Raw genomic sequence first — 22799 nt, forward strand, 5'->3', positions numbered from 1 at the left:
TGAAATGAAATGAAATGAAATGAAATGAAATGAAATGAAATGAAATGAAATGAAATGAAATGAAATGAAATGAAATGAAATGAAATGAAATGAAATGAAATGAAATGAAATGAAATGAAATGAAATGAAATGAAATGAAATGAAATGAAATGAAATGAAATGAAATGAAATGAAATGAAATGAAATGAAATGAAATGAAATGAAATGAAATGAAATGAAATGAAATGAAATGAAATGAAATGAAATGAAATGAAATGAAATGAAATGAAATGAAATGAAATGAAATGAAATGAAATGAAATGAAATGAAATGAAATGAAATGAAATGAAATGAAATGAAATGAAATGAAATGAAATGAAATGAAATGAAATGAAATGAAATGAAATGAAATGAAATGAAATGAAATGAAATGAAATGAAATGAAATGAAATGAAATGAAATGAAATGAAATGAAATGAAATGAAATGAAATGAAATGAAATGAAATGAAATGAAATGAAATGAAATGAAATGAAATGAAATGAAATGAAATGAAATGAAATGAAATGAAATGAAATGAAATGAAATGAAATGAAATGAAATGAAATGAAATGAAATGAAATGAAATGAAATGAAATGAAATGAAATGAAATGAAATGAAATGAAATGAAATGAAATGAAATGAAATGAAATGAAATGAAATGAAATGAAATGAAATGAAATGAAATGAAATGAAATGAAATGAAATGAAATGAAATGAAATGAAATGAAATGAAATGAAATGAAATGAAATGAAATGAAATGAAATGAAATGAAATGAAATGAAATGAAATGAAATGAAATGAAATGAAATGAAATGAAATGAAATGAAATGAAATGAAATGAAATGAAATGAAATGAAATGAAATGAAATGAAATGAAATGAAATGAAATGAAATGAAATGAAATGAAATGAAATGAAATGAAATGAAATGAAATGAAATGAAATGAAATGAAATGAAATGAAATGAAATGAAATGAAATGAAATGAAATGAAATGAAATGAAATGAAATGAAATGAAATGAAATGAAATGAAATGAAATGAAATGAAATGAAATGAAATGAAATGAAATGAAATGAAATAAAATAAACTCGAATAGAATCGATTGGAGTCAAATTGATTTGAATTAGATGGAATCTATTAAAATCGAATCGATTGTAATAGAAACGAATCAAATCGAATCAAATCGAAAAGATTGAAATCGAATTGATTGGAATCCAAGCAAATTAAATAAATTAAGTCGCTTTGTGCACAGACGATAAGAAAGTTATGCTTCCTCTTCTCTATAACTCCTGGAGTGCCACATTTTGTTTTTTTACTCATTAGCTCAGGCGGTGGGGGAAAAAAAGGGTGATTTTACACTTTAATTTAGGAATTTATGTAATGTGGCGTAGGTTATAAAGGGCAACCTCGGGAGCAATCCCCCAGTTCAACAAAAAATTTTTGGTTATTGTTTATTTATGAGCGGTTATAGATGCAAAATACGTATTTTTTATAGCCATAATAGGCCTAGATCGTTTAATTTGTTGCTGAGATACGTTAGTTTATCACACGACCTTCAACTTTGAATGCTCATAGGATTGCCAAAAAAAAATGGTAGAGGGCTAATTCTTATTTTATTCTCTTCCTAAAGCCGTAAATTTTCATATTCCACTAGGAAATAATTAAAAAAAAATTTAACCCGTTAAAAACAATTATTTATGAAGTTGTAAAATTGCAGAAGATTTTTAGTACAATTTCATAAGAAATTAAATACTTGATTTAATAAATTAAAATAAACATCATATATACCTTTTATTGCAAATTACTTTGATAAAAGGAATAAATTAGTAAAACAAAGATATAAACAGTAAAATAATTGTAATTTATTTATATGGTTTTACAATGAGATTCAATATTTATAAAATCAGAAATATGCTTAGTTTTTATTTATTTTTCTTTTTTTGGTAGGTTGTACAATTTCCTCAGAATCATATAACAATTCATCCAAAGCATTCATCTCACTCTGACATTCTTTTTCTGCGTCATCTAGTTCATTTTCAGCAGTATGACAATTTTCGCAACTCTATCCATTACAATTTTCGCACATTCTCGTACATTTTAGGCCGTGCTCACGGCATCCGCAATGTTTGCCACATGCGGTTTTGTTGCTACATTAAAAAAGGTAAACTTTAATCGTCAGTTTTAACAATAAATAATGATTTTAATTTAAGAAGAATACAAATACTTAAAAGTATAGGTATCTCAGCAACAAATTAAGTAATCTAGGCCTACTACGGCTCATTCGATTCGTAATTTTATAGGCTTGAATATCATACATTTGAAATAAATAAAAAAGCAATTTTGCAATAAATATTACGTTTTTTAATTTTGATCTTCATTCGTTATTTTTGCAATAACAAATAAATTAAATTGGACGTATACCGGCTCAAATTGAAGGTCTTTTAGAGTACTTTCATAATCTATACATAAATTACCCATTACAATACTTTAGGCAAAAATGAAAAAAACTCAAAAAATACGTATTTTGCACATATAAACGTTCATTAATAAACAATCACCAAACATTTTTTGTTGAATGAACTGGTGGATTGCTAATGAGGTTGCCCTTTATAACCTAGACCACATTACCTAAATATCTGGATTAGAGAGTACTTTTCCCCCCACAGCCTGGGCTACTATGTTCATTCCTTATGAAGCGTCCTCTTTTTAGTCTTTAACTTAAACGGAGTTCTTAACTAAGTACATGTTATATTACCACAACTTGTACGTCATATTTTCTAATCCAAAAAATTTTGGACTTCTTTATAAGGAGGGTTAGTAATGTAATACATTTTTATCGGGATGCTTTGATAGAGAAAGAGAGAGGGAGAAATTTATTGTTTCTAAAAGGAGTTACATTTATAAAAAAAAAACAACATGACACAGTACAAACAAAGTGCAAAATACATTTAAATACTAATTATAAAATGTCCATATTAACAAAGCTATCCGAACCAAGGCCTGAAATGCTTAAAATCAAACTTAGGTAGCTATATATAATCTCATTGAAGGATAAAGATGAAAAAGAAATTAGAGAAAAGAACGAAATCCTAAAAGTTACTCAGACATTTTACCGTGATTTATATTCCTCAAACAAGAACCCAGATAGCACTGCAAAGAAAGACATTAAGAGAAAGATAACCAATGTCAACTCAGAAATACTCCCTAACATAGAATCCTTCGAAATAAAATAAGCTATAGCACAACTAAAGAACAACAAGGCTCCGGGTCCAGATAGAATACTTGTAGAAATGTTGAAGGAGGGGAATGAAATTATTCTCGAAGAACTGAAAAAACTTTTCAACTAATGTCTTCATAGAGGAGAAGTTCCAGATGATTGGAATAAAAGTTTGACAATACTTCTCTTCAAAAAGGGAGGCAGGGGAGATCTGAAGAACTATAGGCCAATCTCCCTGCTGTCACAAATGTACAAATTGTTTATGAGAGTAATAACTAACAGGTTAACGCCGAAGCTCGATAGCTAACAACCGGTAGAGCAGGCAGGATTCCGAAAAGGTTACAGTACAGCGGATCATCTTCTTACAGTCAGAACTCTAATAGAGCAAGCCAATGAATATCATTTGAACTTATATATTGGCTTCGTTGATTATGAAAAAACATTCGACTCCATAGAATTTTGGGCAATAGAGAGAGCTATGAACAACTGCAGGATAGACTCCCGACACAGAATGCTCATACACAATATTTACAAGAAAGCTACAATGAAAATACAAATTGATGCGAAAACCAAAGCTATATCAATCAACAGAGGAGTTCACCAGGGAGATGTTATCTCACAAAAGCTATGACATTGTAATATTCGCTACAAGTTTCGAAGAACTCCAGACCATGATGAAGCAACTATTTCAAGCTTCGGAAAAAGTAGGTCTTAAGATGAACTTGGAAAAAACAAAAATAATGACAAATACACCGAACATTCCAGAAATAACATTGAACGACATAAATTTAGAAACAGTAAGCGAATACATCTACCTGGGAGAGATAATGAGAATTAACAAAGAAAATCAAACTGCCGAAATTACCAGAAGAATAAGGTTAGCGTGGGCAAGATTTGGAAAACTGAGTTGGATCTTGAAAAGCACTAAAATAGAACAGTATTTGAAAATCAGAATTTACGATCAGTGTATTCTCCCTATACTCACGTATGGTTCACAGACGTGGACACTCACTAAGTCCAATATGGATAAAATAGTAAAAGCACAAAGAACGATGGAAAGATAAATGCTCGGGGTGAGACTTATAGACAAAAAAAAAACAAACAGATGGATTAGAAGCAAAACCAAAGTGAAAGACGCAGGAGAACATGCTGCCAAATTAAAATGGAGCTTCGCAGGACACAATGCCCGACTGAAGGATAAGAGATGGAACCACGAAATACAACAGTGGAGGCCATGGTTAGGAAAGAGAAGCAGAGGAAGACCACAAATGAGATGGGCTAATGATATTAAGAAGATCGAAGGACACAACTGGAAGCAAGTGGCGCAAAATAGAAAATACTGGATTGCTTTGGGGAAGGCCTATGTCCAAAGTTGGATTACTTAAAGCTGAAGAAAAATAAGAAGAATAAAAACAAAGCTATCAATTAACTCAACTATCCTTAAAAAATTCCTCGATATTATAGTAACACTTAGATAATAAAAACTTTTTGATTGCTCTATAGAATACAGAGATTAATTTTTAAAAAATTAAGGTCGCTATTTCAAGGATAGATATGCCAGGAAGTGTCAAGATACCATGTTTTCGGAACAAAGGTCTGCGTACCAAATTTTACCTTGCATAAATATCTGAGTGCTCCCTTTTGTAGCATAAAAAGTCTGCTGAAATGATGAGAGAACAGTTACCCCAAAAAGGTAATACCGTATCTCAAATTAAATTTAGTTAAGGCCAGATAAATACATTTTGCAATCTTGAAATCTAAGTGGTATGCAACTGATTCGACAGCAAAGCAACCCGACGAGATCTTTTGTTTAAATATACAGTCTGTTACTCAAATTTAATTATTATCAACATGGAGATGACAGATTTAACAACATTCAAACAGTCAAACACATAAACCACATTGAACTGAAAATTCTTAAAATTCTTTATGAAACTATACAATTAGGACTAAATGTAATAATTACATGGATTAAGGGCCATTCGAGAATAAAAGGCAATGAGATCGTTGACAATTTGGCTAAATCAGCATATATGCTTGGAGAAAAAGTAACCAGAAATTTAATTCCAGCGACAGATATTGACACCATTAGTAGAGAAAAGCTTAAAAATAATTGGCATTTACATTACAGAGAATGTAAGACTGGCTTAAACTTTTATCATTGTAACACTAGGATACCCTCAATAAGATGGTTCTACACAGAATCTAATCGACATTTTATAAAGACCATTAATCGGCTGAGAGCAAATCATGCTCTTACTCCATCTTACATGCATGGAATCGGCTTATCAAATACTCCCAATTGTACTTGTGGTAAAATAGGCGATCTAACACATATTATATCAGAATGTGATTTACAAATTATTCATATAAACGAACTTTATAAGGAATTAATAAATTCTAAGTGTTGTTTTCCAACAAACCTTAATCTTTTAATATTTTCAAATAATATGGAAATTCTTCATTGCATTTACAAACATGTTAAAATATGTAAATATAAGTTATAAACAGTATAAAGGCATAATCTGTTAATATGATTTGAAATAAAAAAGAAACAAAAAAAAGTATACTACAAATTAAAAAAAAACATAAAACAATTAAGAAAATAGAAAAAGAACAAAAACCAAAAAAATTAATTAAAAAAATAGAACAAAAAAAAAAGCAAAAAACAAAAAAAAAACAAAAAAGCAACAAAACAAAAAAAAAAGAAAACAAAAAAAAAGAAAATAATAAAAGAATAAAAAAAGAAAATAAAAATATATCAAAACAAAATTTATGTATCCATAAAAATATTAGGTATATGTAGTACTAACATTTGACTATGAATCTGCAATCAATAAAAATTAAAATTCAGTCGATTTTAACAATAAACACAAAGAAGTCTGGCTAATTGGCTCTGCCAAAGCCACTTTTCAGAAAAAAAAACATGGAGACCTTAAAATGTATTTAGGCTGTCAGAAGAAATGCCTTCATTGCCCTGAGTAATGTTGTTTAGATCATTCTTAAATGAAATTAATTTGATTTTAAGAAACTAAATGTAAAATGTTTAGCTTTGCACCACTATTAAGATTTTTAGCAAAACAATACAAATAATCTTATTCAGTACCTCAGAGTCTGTGTTTTGCCAAAAAATTGTAGTGTCATCTGCAAATATAGTAAACCAGCCATTAATGTTAAGGTTAATTATGTCATTAAAATATATCAAGAAAAAGATAGAACCCAAGACAGAGGACAAAGCCTCTAGGTACGCCACTACTAATAAAGATATTACTCATTAATTGATACTTGCATCTGACTTCCAAGTACAAACTGAGCCACTTTAGAGTAGTGACTTTAAAACCACATTGGTTTTAAAATGTCTGTTTTTTGTAACAGTTTTTTTTTCTTGTAGTAATTCAGACACTATCCGAACCAATTCAAGGATATACCGATAATTATAATGGACCGACTGGAATAATTACCGCTGTAGGACTAGGTAATATATTGTAATAAATATCTTCTACTCTATTATATATATATATATATATATATATATATATATATATATATATATATATATATATATATATATATATATATATATATATATACATATAAATATATAAGTATATATATATATATATATATATATATATATATATATATATATTGATACGATTAGGGTTTATAGAAAATAATTTATAAGTTATATACTACATAATATTAGATATTTGGTTGTTTTAAATAAGTTATATACTAGAGAATTTAATAAAAATTATTTATGTGAGGGTATTTTTAAGAAATTATCATATAATAATTGTAAAAAGTTGTATTTTAATGTTGTAAATATATTTAAGTGAGCCATGTGCATAGGCAACCAAGAATACTCTCGAAGTGACAGATAGAAATTAAGAATTTAGGAATATAAAGTGGGGTTATAATAATATATTGTTTGAAATGTGTATTTTATTAAATTAGAGTGTTAGTTACTAATTTGAATGTTTATTCTGATCTGAAAAGCCTAAATGTCAACAAAATTATCAATGGAACATTAACGAATTCTCCAGAGTGCAGAGTGTGACCATTGTTTACGGTCGAACATTCTGGAATAATGATTATGTCGGTGGATGGAACAGATATTTTTTCGAGAACATCTATATCGAAGAAATAGAACGAAATTGGAACATGATCTCTTACCAGATGGTTCTAGAATATCCAAAAAGATATAAATACCCGTGATTTGGATTCAAGAAGGCAGTTTTTAGTCAGAAGTCAAGCAGTTTATTATGAAAGTTAGTAGATTAGTTAGTGAAGTCAATTGTTCACAGTTTTAGTAAGTCAGTCAAGCAGTTTAATAATAAATATGAAAGTTAGTTGGAGATAGTCCAATTGTTTAATATAGTGAGTTAAATGAAGATTAAAAATTATGCATATATTTAATGCACATTTATAATTATACACAAATAATTATTGAAGATTATAAAAGTATATTAGAAGAATATTGGATGGACATTGGAAGGAATTAAAATTATATTATGATTGGAGATTAGTATAAATCAACTTATAATAATTGGATATTGGTATATTGAAAAGAAGAATAAATATAAATGGTGTTTGCTGGTTTGATTGGTGGTGTATAAATGCTGGTAAAGAAAAATATATCTTAAATTGGTAGAAACTGATAATTGGAAAAAGAAATTTCACAAAAACAAGGATAACCGAAGTACGAAGACATTCAGTGGTGATTAGAATCTATATAGTGGAAAACAGTTCATTTAGGCATTCAGTGAAAGAAAGGTACAAAATTTTGTTAATATAATTTAGTTAGTGTCATAACAATTTCAATTTTGAAGATAGTTTTGTTTAAATTTTAGATTGTCTATAGAATTTAATTAGTTTTATAAGAATATCAATTTAAAGATAGTTTATTTTAAATTTACATTGGCTAGGTTAAATATATATATATATGTGTGTTTCATAATAGTTATAATAAAGATAATTTAAAAAAGTACATACAAGCTAATTCTTTGAGAACCGCGATAAAAACCCTATATATTATATTATTAAAAATACTCATTGCTCATCATTCAAACAAACAACACATCATAACAATATATATATATATATATATATATATATATATATATATATATATATATATATATATATATATATATATATATATATATATATATATATATATATATATATATATATGTATATATATATATATTTATATATATATATATATATAATAGAATAGAATAGAATAGAATAGAATTTATTTAATCAAATATACAATAATAATTTTGTTTTTGACAAGTCAAAGGAATAGTGACAATACATATAAAATTTTTGGCGAATTTAAACATTACAAACATGTATATATTTAATACTAACAAGGTAGGTACTTCGTTTTGACGTGACAACGTCTTAAATTAGGTTGTGGCTCGGAGTCATTCATGAAAAAGTGTAACGCCCGCTCACGTCTGTTACAGTGAGTCACCGAACGAGAGAGAGGCCCGCCGGACCGGCGAATGCCTTGCGTCTCTCTCCCACTCAAACATGATCGGTCCGCTGCGCGCGCAGCACTAGAGAATTAGGCGCGTTGAATCGGTGCGTGCTTCCGTGCTTGTGTCTCTGTCTTTCTCGAGCATTCTTGGCGTTCAAGACACATTACAGCAGAAACACTTCCTTTCATTTCATATTTCTCCTATCATCGTCCTATCCTCAACAAAATCACTCAAATAGAAATTAGTTAAGTTTAAGTTTACATGTACAATGTTTTAGTAAACAAAATATATTTCTATAGTTAAAATTTGTGCAATTCTTATTTTCATTCAATTCCTTGTTCCTATTGTGCAATTTAATAATATTCATATCAATAAATATTCTACCGAGAAAAAGACGTTGTCACGTAAAATCTTCGCCCGTAAAACCGACTTTACAGGCAACCGATTTTTTGAATAGAGACAATGTTTCAAAAAATGTTATTTGATTTTAAGCTTAAACTATAGCAAGTGAAGACTTTTTACTTCATCTGGTAAAAAGTTAATACAAACTAACATCAGTCGAATTTTTTATGCTCTTTGTCAACCTAAAACGTTGTGCTGTAATAGCATCTCTAGATCTTGTATGGTGATTATGGAGTTTATGTTAAACTTACCTTTGTTGGCATGAATTTCAATCAGCGTCTCATATATAGAATGAAGGTTGTGGCATAATACCTAAATCCAGAAATAAAGGTTTACAGTGTTCCCTATACTCTGCTCTTGCAAGTATCCTCACTACTCTTTTTTGTAGTTTAAAAATTCGATCTGCGTGAGAAGAATTACCCCAGTTATTCCGTACTGTAAATTGCCATGAAATAGTGCAAAGTAGCACATTCTAAGGGTATTTTTAGGAATCATAAAACTAAGTTGCATATTAAAAATATACTAGTAGTAAGTCTAGAACTTAAGTAATCTATATGAGCACTCCAATCCAAATTATCATCTAGAGAGATTCCTAATAGTTTAATACTATTTCTTGAGATATATTTCCAATTGGAACTAAAAATTAAATTCTGATTTTTCTCTTCATTTAGCTTTAGCCCATTATGTGAAAACTAGTTTTTTGCTTTCGGGGCATCACTATCTATTTTAATTTTTAAATTATTATGATTAATATCAGTATTCATGAGAGTTTTATCATCTGCAAAGCAAACACATTTTATAGGAACAGTGTAGTGAAATAAATCGTTCAGATAAATAAAAAACAAAGTGGGTCCTAATGTCGAACCTTGAGGTACACCATATTTGACAGTGTTAAACTCAGAATAGCTGTTATTAAGAAAAACTGCCTGTTTTCTATTTGTTAGGTATGATCTAAATAGATTAAGAGTGTTGTCCCTAATACCATATTTATGCATTTTTTTCAACAGTAATTCATGCGAAACACAGTCAAAAGCTTTGGATAAGTCACACAATGCCAAAGACACAAAATGGCCTTCCTCCAAGCCATCAAATATATCTCTCACAATTTTCTGTATAGCTAGTGTAGTGCTACACTTTTTCTAAAGCCATATTGATTACAGTGAAGTATTTTGTGTTTTTCTAGATATTCTACCAAACGAGCATTTAGAATACTCTCAAAAATTTGTTTTTTTTTTGGACGATAATTTCCAATTTCATCTAAAGCTCCCTTTTTGAACACTGGTAGCACTTTTGTTACTTTTAAAACGTCTGGGAAAATCCCCTCAGTAAGACAATTATTATAATGTAGGTATAATTAATTTGTCAATAATTCAATAAGGAACATCTGTCAAAAACTGCGGAAAAACTTAAATCCAGAAACAACATCATCCAGAAGCTGTGCGGCACAATATGGGGAGCATCGGCTTCCACCTTGCGATCATCTGCCCTGGGCCTTGTCTTCTCAACCGCCGAATACTGCTCTTCAGCCTGGCTTAGCAGCCCACATATACACAAAGTAGATGCCCAATTGAACATTACAATGAGAATGATTGCTGGTGTTATCAAATCCATCCCTACGCAATGTACCAGTACTGAGCCATATTCCACCACCCAGACTACAACGCATACACTCTTTCACTAGTGAGTACAAAAAGATACTTAGTAACGAGATCCTGCCAATTCATCAAGATATAGATGCTGCCAACGGTAACCGTTTACGCTCCAGACAACCGCCAATAAAAACAGTACAGATTGCCGTGGAAAATGAGTTCAACTTAACGACCAATTGGACTCGAGAATGGATGGAACAACAAAGCTTACCCTGCATACGCGCTATCTCAGAGTAGGTTTTGACTCATCACGCAACACATGGACTATGACTATGCTGAACCGAATCAGAACATAACACGGCAGATGCGGTTACATGATGCACAAATGGGGTAAACGACCATCCCCACTCTGTGACTGCGAAAAACCCTAAATCATCTGTCACATTACAGAACAGTGTCCCACAAGATCCTATCAAGACAGGTCAGAGAATTTCCCTAATGGCAACTCCAGAGTCGATAGAATATATAAATAAGTTAGATGTCGTTTGTAAACATGTATGTAATGTTTTATACAAAATATATGTACATTTAAATGTAAATGTGTGAAGTGCCATACGATAAATAAATAAAAAAATTTCCATTTGTTTTTTTCTTATTTGCTTTATTTCATTCATCATTTCTTCATATTTTTCCATTAGTTGTTGCGTCATTTTAATCATATTATCCTCTTTCTCTTCCTTTGTCTCCGTTTTAGAATGTGTACGCTTTGTCATTTTACTTCTTTTAAAATATTCATCCTGGTCTCTTTTCTTGCGTTTCGTTTCTTCATCTGTATCTATTTCGCTTCCTGTTCGTTTTTTATATTAATTAAACTTTTTTATTACAATAACAATTATTATTTATTATTTTAATTTATTGCTAATCTAATTAATCTAAATATTAATCTAATTTATTTTAAGGCCGGATCTGGATTTTTGTAATAAAATTATGTGCCTTTTGTTTTGATATTTAATTTCTTGTCGGCTCTAATTACTTTCTTATCTGCCAAAAAAAAAACAAAAAACGCCTAGGAATGCCAAGCGGGTCGACCCCTCGCACTTAAAACATTCGCCAAAACCAGTTTTTTAATCTTTCACACAATTATTTATTTACTCAAAACTTAAAATTATTAAAATAGTTCTATCTTACGTGTCTGGCGGTATTTAATGTATTGACTACCATCACCTGTATGCACTTAACTTTTAACACTTATTTTTGAACTCTGTTGAATTTTCTGACGTGTAATTAACCAATTATTTGTTAAGTTTATCATAAGGTTATTACGAAGCAAAAATCAACGAAACTACTATTGTCACTTGCAGGACCGTCATTCTTTCCTTTGTCATGACTCATAATATAATTATTATTATTATTTTAGTAAATTTTGACATAAACAGTTTGTTTACAAATGTGTCATTAGATAAGACTTTAAAAATAATCAAAACAAAATTAGAAAATGATGATATATTGACAACTAGAACAGGACTAAATGTATCAGCTATAATGAAGTTATTGACAAGATGTACTGATAATACTTATTTTTAACTAAATAGTGAAATTTATCAACACAATTTTTAGTCTAGCAATGGGCTCTAGTTTATCTCCATTAGTAGCCAATATATTATTTATTGAGAGTCTACTAAATGTAAGACCAAATACTTACCATATCGGGATAGTATTATGAGGTATTTATTCTGGTTTTTTCCCTCATGATTTACTATGGAAACACTAACAGGAGAATTTTACTGTCATGGCATGTGGTTGTCTTTTTAATGACGAATTACATGCTATGATTTTTCTAACGTGTATCCTCAAGATAAAGTTGATTTCATGTAATTGAATGATCTATCTTACAATAAAGTCGTCCTAGGAACGCAACTCAGCAATATTGGCAATATCATTTTAAAGTCGTCTACTTTAAAATGTATAATGTATGTCTGAATTGTCAATATGAATGAGCCATATAAAATTAAATTATTAAAAGAATTTTTTAGCAAGTAACAAAAAAAAATTGTTTACTTTGGAAAAAATTGGAAATCGAAACGTCAAAAATAAACTTATTTTGTATTTACATAAACTTATTTTATATAAACTTAAATTGTGGATGATTTCTAATAAAAATAGTAATTGCATTTCAATGCCACAAGAAAATAGCTTCAGAACAAAAATAAACGCTCCTGTGTATTTTCATCATAAATTTTATGCTTTTATTACCAAGAAAATTTTGTAATAAACTTTATATTTAAAATCATTAAGAAATATTTTCTTCTACAGGACTCATAAGGGTAGTTTATGGAAATAAAGAGAACAGAGTAGATTATATACCAGCCGACTTCGTTATAAAAGGAATAATATTGGCAAGCGAGTCACAGGGAATAAAAAAGTATGTATAATTTTGTCTTCCTAGTACTTCACATTTAATACAATAGCAACACGAAAAAAATATTATCATCATCATTCTGGTTTTACAGTCCTGTGTGGGTCCTAGCCACCTCAAGAATTTCCCTCCAGTCGTCTTCCGCCGCCAAGCACATATTCCCATATTTCTCACGTCTTCATCGATGTTATCAAGGAACCTTGTTCTGGATCTTCCTCCTCTTATCTGACCAATGGATCTACCAACGAGCGTTTTTCTAGCTGAGTCATTTTGTTCCATCCGCATTACATGACCTATCCACCTAAGTCCTATCATGTTTAACGATATCAGGTTCCTGGTATATTCTATAAATTATAAATTATAAATATTCGAAGTTGTATCGTCTTCTCCACACTTAATTGTCATTCACTCCTCCATGGATTCGCCTTAGTACTTTTCTTTCGAAACATCCTAACATGTTTTCATACCTTTTTGTTAGAGTCCGGGTCTCTGATCCATATGTTAGGACTGGGTGTATTATTGTTTTGTAGAGTTTTATTTTTGTATTCCTCGATATAATTGTGGATTTAAGGAGAAGATTGAGCCTAAAATAGCATCTGTTAGCCGTGCAAATTCTGCGGTTTATTTCTGCAGTAGTATTATTTTCAGTGTTAAGGAGCGCTCGCAGGTATACAAATTCGTTCATTGCTTCGATGACGTCGTTTTCTATAACAAGTGGTCGTAGAATTTGTGGTTGCGTGCTTATTTTCATATCCTTCTTGCTTGCTACATACGCCTCTCGTACAGTGTTTTCCTTTATCCCAACAATATGATATCATCAACATAGGCAAGGATTTGCACTAATTTATTGTATATTAAACCAATGGTTGTGTTTTTTTTTATTTACAATTAAGGCGCATCAACCTAAGAGGTTATTAGCGTCGCTTGGTATTACAATTTTTTACCTTTTTGGATACATAATATATATAGATTTTGACATTCATAGATTTTTACATACATAAATCCAAGTTAAACTAAGTACATTGGTTAATAGAAGATTACACATTTATTTGTACACGCACTAATGTTTAAATTTGGTTGTATATTCCTATTGATTTTAGAAAACTTAAAACAGACGAATAGACATATTTTTCTTCTAGACACTCGCGTAGCGTTGCCGGTAGGTTACACTTTTTCCTCTTATTTGAATATGCAGGGCATTCGATTAAGCAATGATGGACACTTAAACTGTTAAAACACTTACCGCACGTTGGATTAACACTTCCAGTAATATGGTATTTACGTGTTAAGAGTGTATGTCCTAATCTCAGTATGTTTGTTATAATTTGGTCTTTCCTGTTGCTGCACATATTCTTCCATCTTGTAACTGTTGTTTTTATGTCTCGTAGTTTTTGTTGAGATTGATTCCATTCTTGAAGCCACCGTTCTTTCAATGTGGAGTTATTCAGTGATGAAAATCTTTCTTATAGGTAGGTTCTATCAAGTCTTCGTTGTTAACTAAAGATTTCGCGGCAGCATCTACTCTTTCATTACCATGTATACCTATATGTGACGGAATCCACATAAATTTTACAATCGCATTCTTTTGCTGAAGTTGGTACAAATGGTTCTTTATCAATGGCAACAATGGATGAGTTGGGTAAATGGTGCCTAAGCTACTCATGGAATTTAAGAAATCTGTTATTATTAGGCACCTGTCTAAGTTGGCGTTCAGTGCATATTCTACTGCTTTGGAGGCATCAGTATATATATGTTGGTAATTTTGGTACTCATCAATCTTACTGTAAAATTATTTAACCATAGAGGAAGCATTAAGTTGATTACTAGTCTTTGCTATACTCAAGTCTAGGAAGGGTTTTCTGTCCATTGGTTGTGATTTGTGACATACGCATTACTTTTCCAGAGCCTGCTGATTTTAACTTTTTTATTGAATGCTCTGAATCTTTCTCTGTGGTAAGGTTTTCTATATATTCAAGCTCCTAATTTAAGTGGCTTCGTTTTTTTCTTTTGTGTATCCTTTTTTCTTTTCTTCTCTTTGTCTGCTCTCTACAGTTGTTCTAGTTCGTCAAGTAAGCATCTTTCTGCATCGTCAAACCAATGATTTTTTTTGGGCACAAATTTCTGTTTCTATTTGATCTTTTGCTGCTGCTTCAATGTCTTCTTTAATTCTGGTTCAGTAGGTAGTCTATATTTGTCTGTTTTTCTTCATTTACATTTTTATTACTTAGCTTGTTGGTGATGTTTTCGAGCACCGTTCTGCAATGGTTGCATCTCTTAGTTTTTGTATATTCCATTTTTTAACACTATAACTTCTGCAGTTTATTACGTCGTTTCCATGAATCTGACGAAAGATGTGATCAATCTGACTCGTTGTTCTTTCATCAGGCGAGGTCAGGGTTACCTTGTGTATGTTCTTGTGTTTAAAATAGGTGTAAACGACTGTCATATTTAGTGCTGCTGCTAAGTTTATCAGTCGTAATCTATTATAGCTAGGTACTGATGTTATGTAGGCTATGCTTTTCTATCGTAGAGACGAAATCTTGCTCACTTCCTATTTTTGGATTTCTATGTGCATCACCTATTTCAATCTTAATATTATTTATGCGACAGCTGGTGTAGGTTTACTCTAGGTCTTCGAAGAACTGTTCTTTTATTTCCTCTGGTTTTTCATCAATTGGGGCATGTGCATTGATCAAACTGTAATTAAAGCACTTTTAAAAGTAAACAGCACATTCTTTGACTGTAGGGTTTAAAGTCAATAATAAGGGCTTTTGTTCTTTGGTTAACAATAACTCCCATCCCATCCATATGTTGGCTTTCATTGTAGCTGTAATATATGGAATGGGTTCTCTTGACAAGAGTGCCAGTTCCCGTCCACCGCATTTTCTGCAGTGCTAAAACATCTACTTTGTACGTGTTCACTCTCTCTCTCTCTCTCTCTCTCTCTCTCTCTCTCTCTCTCTCTCTCTCTCTCTCTCTCTCTCTCTCTCTCCAATGGCGCTACGGCCCAAATCGGGCCTTGGCCTCCTATAAACTATGCCTCCAACCTTGTCGGTCCCGCGCCGATCTTCTCCAGGTTCTCACGTCTAGCAAATTTTGCGCGTCCGCTGCCACTTCATCCTCCCATCTTTTCCGTGGCCTTCCTTTTGGTCTTGCGCCCTGCATTTTACTATCTAGTGCTCTTTTCGGCAATCTTTCTATCTCCATTCTTACTACATGACCAGCCCAGCGAAGTCTCTGAAGTTTATTGAATTCTGAGATTGGTGTCTCTTTGAACAGTTGGTAGAATTCATGGTTGTACCTGGATCTTCATATTTCGTTTTCGTTAATAGGTTCAAATGTCTTTTTTTGGACTTTTCTTTCGAAGACTTTCAGTTTTCTTTTTGTCTCTTCTGTCATCACCCATGTCTCGTATGCATAATATAACTATTGGTCTGATAATAGTTTTGTAGACCCTGATTTTCGATCTCCAGTGTGTGTTTTTGGAGCGGAACACATAATCGAGTGAAAAATAAGCTTTGTTTCCCTTTACTATTCTTCTTTGGATTTCTGGTTCTTCTGTTCCATCCGTGTTTAATGCAACTCCTAAATATGTGAAACTTTCTACCGTTTCAATATCGTCCTCTAATTCAATTGTGCGTCTGTTTTCCCCTAGCTCTTGCCTGTGTAAACTTGCGGCAATCTGTATTGATTTATTTGTTAGAAGATTACCTCTTCCTATATTCAGCTGTTTTATCACATATTCCAAGGTCAGGTTGAATAGTGTCGGTGCCAGCCCGTCTCCTTGCTTTAATCCTTGGATTATTGTAAAGTTTTCAGTGAGCTCATTTTGGACTCTGACAGTTGCTATTGATGAATCCATTGTTGTTTTACCAGTCGGATCTAGTTTTGGGGGATAGTAAAGCTCTGCAATATTTGATATAACTTGTTCCTATTAATTGACTCGTAGGCTTGTTTTAAATCTATGAATATGTTGTGGACGCCAATGTCGTATTCCCACGATTTGTTTAAAATTTGTTTCGCTGTGAATAGTTGGTCAGTTGTAGATCTTCCTTGTCGGAAACCGGTTTGATATTCCCCGACAATATTTTCAGTTAGTTGTTGGAGTCGTTTGTTTAGTATGTAAATAAAAATTTTGTACGCCGTGTACAAGAGGGTTATGCCGCGATAATTTTCGCATTTCAGTTTATCCCCTTTTTTATAGATTGGGCATATAATCCCGGTTTTCCAATCATTAGGATCTTTTCATCATTCCAAATCTTGTTCATGAGCATATGCATTTGTCCTACTAGGTGATCGCAACCTAATTTATATAGCTCAGGGGGGACGTTGTCAATACCTGGAGCCTTATTGTTCTTTTGTGCTCGTATTGCCTGTTTTACCTCTTCCATCAGGTGTTCTATATTTTCGGTGTCTCCCTCATTGTGATGCATGTCCATATGCTCTTCATGTTCTTGTGTCCCTAAAAGAATTTGGAAATAGGTTTTCCAGACTGATTTTATTTCTTTTGGATCACTGGTTATTTGCCCTTCTTGATTTCTGCATAGATTTGTTTGGGGTTTGTATCCTTCTCTTAAATTGCGTAGATATCTGTATGCCTGTCTTATATTGTTGCTTTGAAGATTTTCTTCCATTTTCTGTATATTGCCGTTTTCGTATTTTCTTTTCCTTGTTCGGCATATTTTATCGGCCCTCCGTCTTGCATCTTGGTAACTTGCCCTTCTTTCTCTGGTTTTTCTTTCCATATATTTCTTGTGTTTTTCATTTTTTTTGTATGGCCTTATTACACTCGTCATTGAACCATTCCCTTTTTGTATTTTTCTTTTTCTTGTCTATGATTTTTCTTGCTGCGTCAATAACTTTTGTTTTGATTTCTTCCCAATGTTCTTCGGTGCCTAGACTGCCTGCGTCTGTCAGTGTTTGTGTTATTTCTCTCTCATAGTTCTGTTTGACATCTTGTTGTTTCAATTTTTGTATATCTAGCTGTTCTGTTCTTTGTTCCTGTCTTTCCCTCCCGTTTCTCTGAATTTTTTCTGCATATGTATTTTATCTGTACTAGGAGATGGTCAGATCCGCAGCATGCTCCTCTTCGGCTCTTCACATCTTGTATGCTTGTTGCGGTACGTTTGTCTATCAAGACATGATCAATTTGGTTGGCGGTTGTTCCTCCAGGCATAATCCATGTCGTTTTGTGTATGTCGGGGTGTGGGAAAAAATTCTATTGCTATTTGAGCATTCATATCTCCTAGTACGATCTTGATGTCGTTTCTTGGTGAGCTGTGGTATACTTTGTCTAACACTTCCTAGAAATCTTCTTTTATTTTCATGCTATGTTCTTCTGTTGGGCAATGTATGTTAATGATTGAGAGATTAAAGAATTTTGTTTTTATTCTTAGTTTACATAGTCTCTCATTCACTGCTTTGGAATCTAATATGGCGTGTTTTATCTTATTGTCAACAATGAAAGCTACTCCGAACTCTTTCTTTCCGCTCTCTTTTCCGCTATACAGTATTGTATGCGTTTTTGTATCTTGTATTTCGTGTCCTAGCCATTTAGTTTCAAACTTGCTGTTGATAGCTTTATCAATTAGCTCGCGAGGTTCGCCTACAGGGGATCCCAGGCCCAGCTGCAGCTCGGTACGCCCTGAGTAATATGCGGGGCATACGAATACGACATGCCGCGTGTCATCGACCACCCCGCACTCAGTGGGGTGACTCATAGATCGTTCTAGGTTTTCCCTATATGATGGGTATATTTCCTGAACGATCCATGCCCTGCCAAAAACTGTGTGAAGTAATAGTTGACGCGCCGATGTCGACACCCGTACAACCTCACTACGTCCGGGATCAGGGATCTCGTCCAGGCAGCCTTCCCGACTTCGGCAGCCCATTCCCTCTGCCACGTCTCTAGACTTGTAGCTCTTTCCTGTGGCCATAAACCTATCGCTTTGTTGCCCCTTTGGTATATTCGAACTCTCTCCCTGGTCAAGATGTGCACCGTTACAGAACCAGCCACCACCTGTAAGGCAATGGTTGATACAGGCCTGTACGCACTGCACACCGTGATCAGAGGTTTCCTCTGAGCCTTAATTAGCATTAGGGCTCCTCTGAGCCCTAATTAGCATGTCTTTATATTTTTTATCCGAAGGACCTCGTGCCACACTGGGGCCCCGTATAGTATTATGGACAGTATTGATTTGAGCATGACTGTCCTCTTTTGGGATCCAGGCCCACGATGTTGGGCATTAACTTGTTCAGTGTTGAGGTCCTTTCTTCCGCCTTTCGACATGCTTCTTGCACATGCTGTCCGAAAAAGAGTCTGTCATCGAAGGTTATTCCTAAGTACCTGACTGTCCTTTGGGGTCTTATTTCGGAGCCTTGATATTCAAAGATTATATCGTTTCTTTTTCTTGGTCCCCTCAAGATTATTATGTGTTTCCTACTGCTAATTTTAGGTCGTTCTTCTCCATCCACGCCGCGGTCATTCTTATCGATTTATTTACCTTTTCTGTTATTCCCCAATTCATATCGTCTTTGACCAGTAGGGCTAGATCGTCCGCGTATGCTATCGCTCTCACTCCTCTCTTCACCCAGGGGTCAAGACTGACCCCTGGGTACTCCCGCGGTCATTTCTTTTTTTTTTCTTCTTGGATGTGCGTACGCATCTTTCTGATAGGTAGTACTTTATTATATTGGACATATACTCTGGAGCCCCAAATTCGACGATTCTACTATGAGGCCCCAGTTTACTGAATTAAAAGCATTTCTTATGTCCAGCAGAAGAAGGACCACCCATCTTTTCTTGCTTGTCTTAGCCGCGTCCCTTATCCAGGTTGCCTTTTTCTGCCTGCCTGCCTTTTCAGAATCCGTATTGTTGGTTTGAAAGCACTCTCTCATCTTCCAACACGCCCTCCAGCCTCCTCTTGATAAGTCTTTCATAGAACTTACCAAGGCAGTCCAGGAGGCATATTGGCCGATAAAAGGCTGCTGAGTCGGGGGTTTCCCAGGCTTTAACAGCAGAACCAAGTTTGCTTCTTTTAAGTCCCTGGGAAACTCTTGCCTCTGCTGTAGGTCGTTGTATATTCTTCTGATCAAGCCTGTTTTCTCCGTTACTATTACTTTTATTGCCTCTGGTAGCAGCCCGTCAGGGCCGGGAGCTTTCCCTGCCTTCATCTCCTGACCAGCGGTTCTTATTTCCTCTTCCGTGAACTCCTCTACCATCGTTGGAAATATCTGTATAAAATTTTGTACGTCCTTGGTACGGAAGAGGAGTTCGGCTGATTCCATCCGCTGGTCTACGTCGAGTCTATATGGCGCGATTATCTTAAGCGTCTTCATGGTTATCTTGTACGCATCGCCCCATATATCCTCGTCCAATGCCTTTATCAGGGTCTGCCACTTTTCTCTTCTTTTATTTTTTTGTTTAGTGTTTTCTTTAGATCTGTATATATTTCTTTGAGCTCGAGGCTGCCCTGGCTTCTCGTATAATTCCTTCGATCTGTGAGTCATCTCTCCCGTAGACCTTCTATCTCATCCGTCCACCACTAGGGGGATTTTATATCATTTTATTAATAATTTTGTATATTATTACAAAAAAATACTGGAACAATAATTCGCCCTACCTGGTACTAGGTGTTTTAAAATTGACTTGGTATTAGGAATGTTAAGATTACAAAACAGGAAGAATTTTTAACTATACTAGACCCTAAGGTCGTTTTAAATCAAGACCAGAAAAATTAGAAATTTAACGAAAATACGAAATAATTTTAAAAACGCAGTGGAATTCAAAACGTCAATATAAACGTATTTTGAACAAAAAATTGTGAATAATTTCCAATAGAGACAGTAATTATTATTAAATTACTACAATAAAATAGCTTCAAAATAAATAAATCATAAGTCCAGGAAGGTTTTCCTTATATCGCGTAGAAAATAGTATCTCCTAGGAATGTAATGAATTCAAAGAACTTAGGGAAAGATAGACAATGTTTTATACCACGGATTCAAAGAAACAATTACTGCTGAACAGTCCTATTACAATATTTGCAAACAATATGTCGAGCAATGAGAGAAACGTGGATAAAAACTGGTTAGTATCAAATGGAAAGACATCATCATCCAACCTCAAAAGTCCACTGCTGAACATAGGCCTCTTTCTCGTGTTTCCAACCCCTTCTATGGTTACGGTCACTATAGTTAACGAATGATAGATACCGGGTATCTACGAATCATAGATATGAAATGACAATGAAAAAAGCTGTAGGTATGTATTATGAAACCGGGTGTGGAGTGTGACATTAGTTTAGGATGTCATTATGAAATCAGACTTTATTCTATACAAATGTCGGATTTTTACAATCGTATAACCAATGTTTCTTTGTTAAATAAATATATTTAATAAATATTTCTTTATAAAGGCTATAGTGGTATAAGATGGTCAAAAGTGCCCCCGCAACGATCAGCACCGTGACTTGTGCATTTAATAAAGCATATAAAAACTGACTTCATGCAAATTTCAGCTTCCCAGAGCCCATAGAACCTCTTAAATCTAAAAAGAAGCTTTTTTCGACTTTATTTTTTTCTGGGCGCAATTTTGCTTTAAAAAATCTAAAAAATTCATGAAGATGTATCTCTTAAATACAAAAAAGCCCAATTATTTTCAAATTTTTATATTGAAAATTAAGCTCAGGAAAAATTATTAAAATTTTCAATAATTTCTTAGGTTATGTTAATAATTTTTGGCTAAATTTTAAATAGTAATTTTTTATGTATTTTTTTTCGTTCTTTTAAATGGCCAAGGCAGAATTTTCTATTTCTGAGCGAAAAGCATCGAAAAATAAAAAAAACCTTTTTTACACATTTAATTGCACATTACCTCAAAACTCAGTTAAAAATTCAACAATTTTTCTTAAACATTATCACATTCTTTTGTAAAAGTCCCCATTTAACTCTGTCATAAAGATAAAATTCGAAAATACCACGTTTTTTATCCCTTTCGTACTTTTTTAACTTACGTCAAATCAAATAGTTAGATGTATGCTTTTCCATCTATTTTCTTAAGGGCTATGAATCATCATTAATAAAATAATTATTTTTTTATCGTGTTTTCTAATATTTTCCCACTTTATTGGCTCATAACCTTGAAATCTAGTAGCTAAATGATCGAATTTCCGCGTATTTTTGATCGCGCCCTTCAATTTTGTTATACCACTTTTTTACGTCTTTTTTTTCTTCAATAGTCAAAACTTGAAAAAACTGTTTCTAAGCATTCTTTCTATTTTTGACTCGTTAATTGGATAAAGTGATATATCTCTATGATCACATCGATATTACAAGAATATTATTTTTTTTATAAAATAGGTTATTTAAATTAACAGTTTAAACATTCAATTACATTTTAGTCCTAAATATTGATACATATCGCACTTTGATAATTTAAGTTCGAGGATATCGTAACTGATGGCGTGCGCATACGCGCGCCTATGTGATACTTTAATATACTCGATTCTTTCGATACTTTTCCATGTGATTGATAGTTTTCAAGATCCTCGATAATATTGCAACGGATTTTAGGAGAAGAGGATTATTTGATAATAAGGCTAAGACAGTCAAAGCGATACGAAGTCGACGGCAGCACGAAGGCGATACGAAGGCGACATCA

General features: G+C 32.8%; 1 protein-coding gene across 1 annotated transcript in view; it reads left to right on the top strand.

Annotated features, from left to right (window-relative positions):
- Positions 1-22799, top strand: part of LOC140448607 (putative fatty acyl-CoA reductase CG5065) — a 58899-nt gene that overhangs the window by 20543 nt on the left and 15557 nt on the right. Inside the window, exons 5-6 of the mRNA XM_072541699.1 lie at positions 6631-6714; positions 13036-13144. Of these exons, the coding sequence (XP_072397800.1) occupies positions 6631-6714; positions 13036-13144 (193 nt within the window). The remainder of the gene's footprint in view (positions 1-6630; positions 6715-13035; positions 13145-22799) is intronic.

The sequence above is a fragment of the Diabrotica undecimpunctata genome, chromosome 8 (assembly GCF_040954645.1).
Source record: "Diabrotica undecimpunctata isolate CICGRU chromosome 8, icDiaUnde3, whole genome shotgun sequence".
NCBI lineage: Eukaryota > Metazoa > Arthropoda > Insecta > Coleoptera > Chrysomelidae > Diabrotica > Diabrotica undecimpunctata.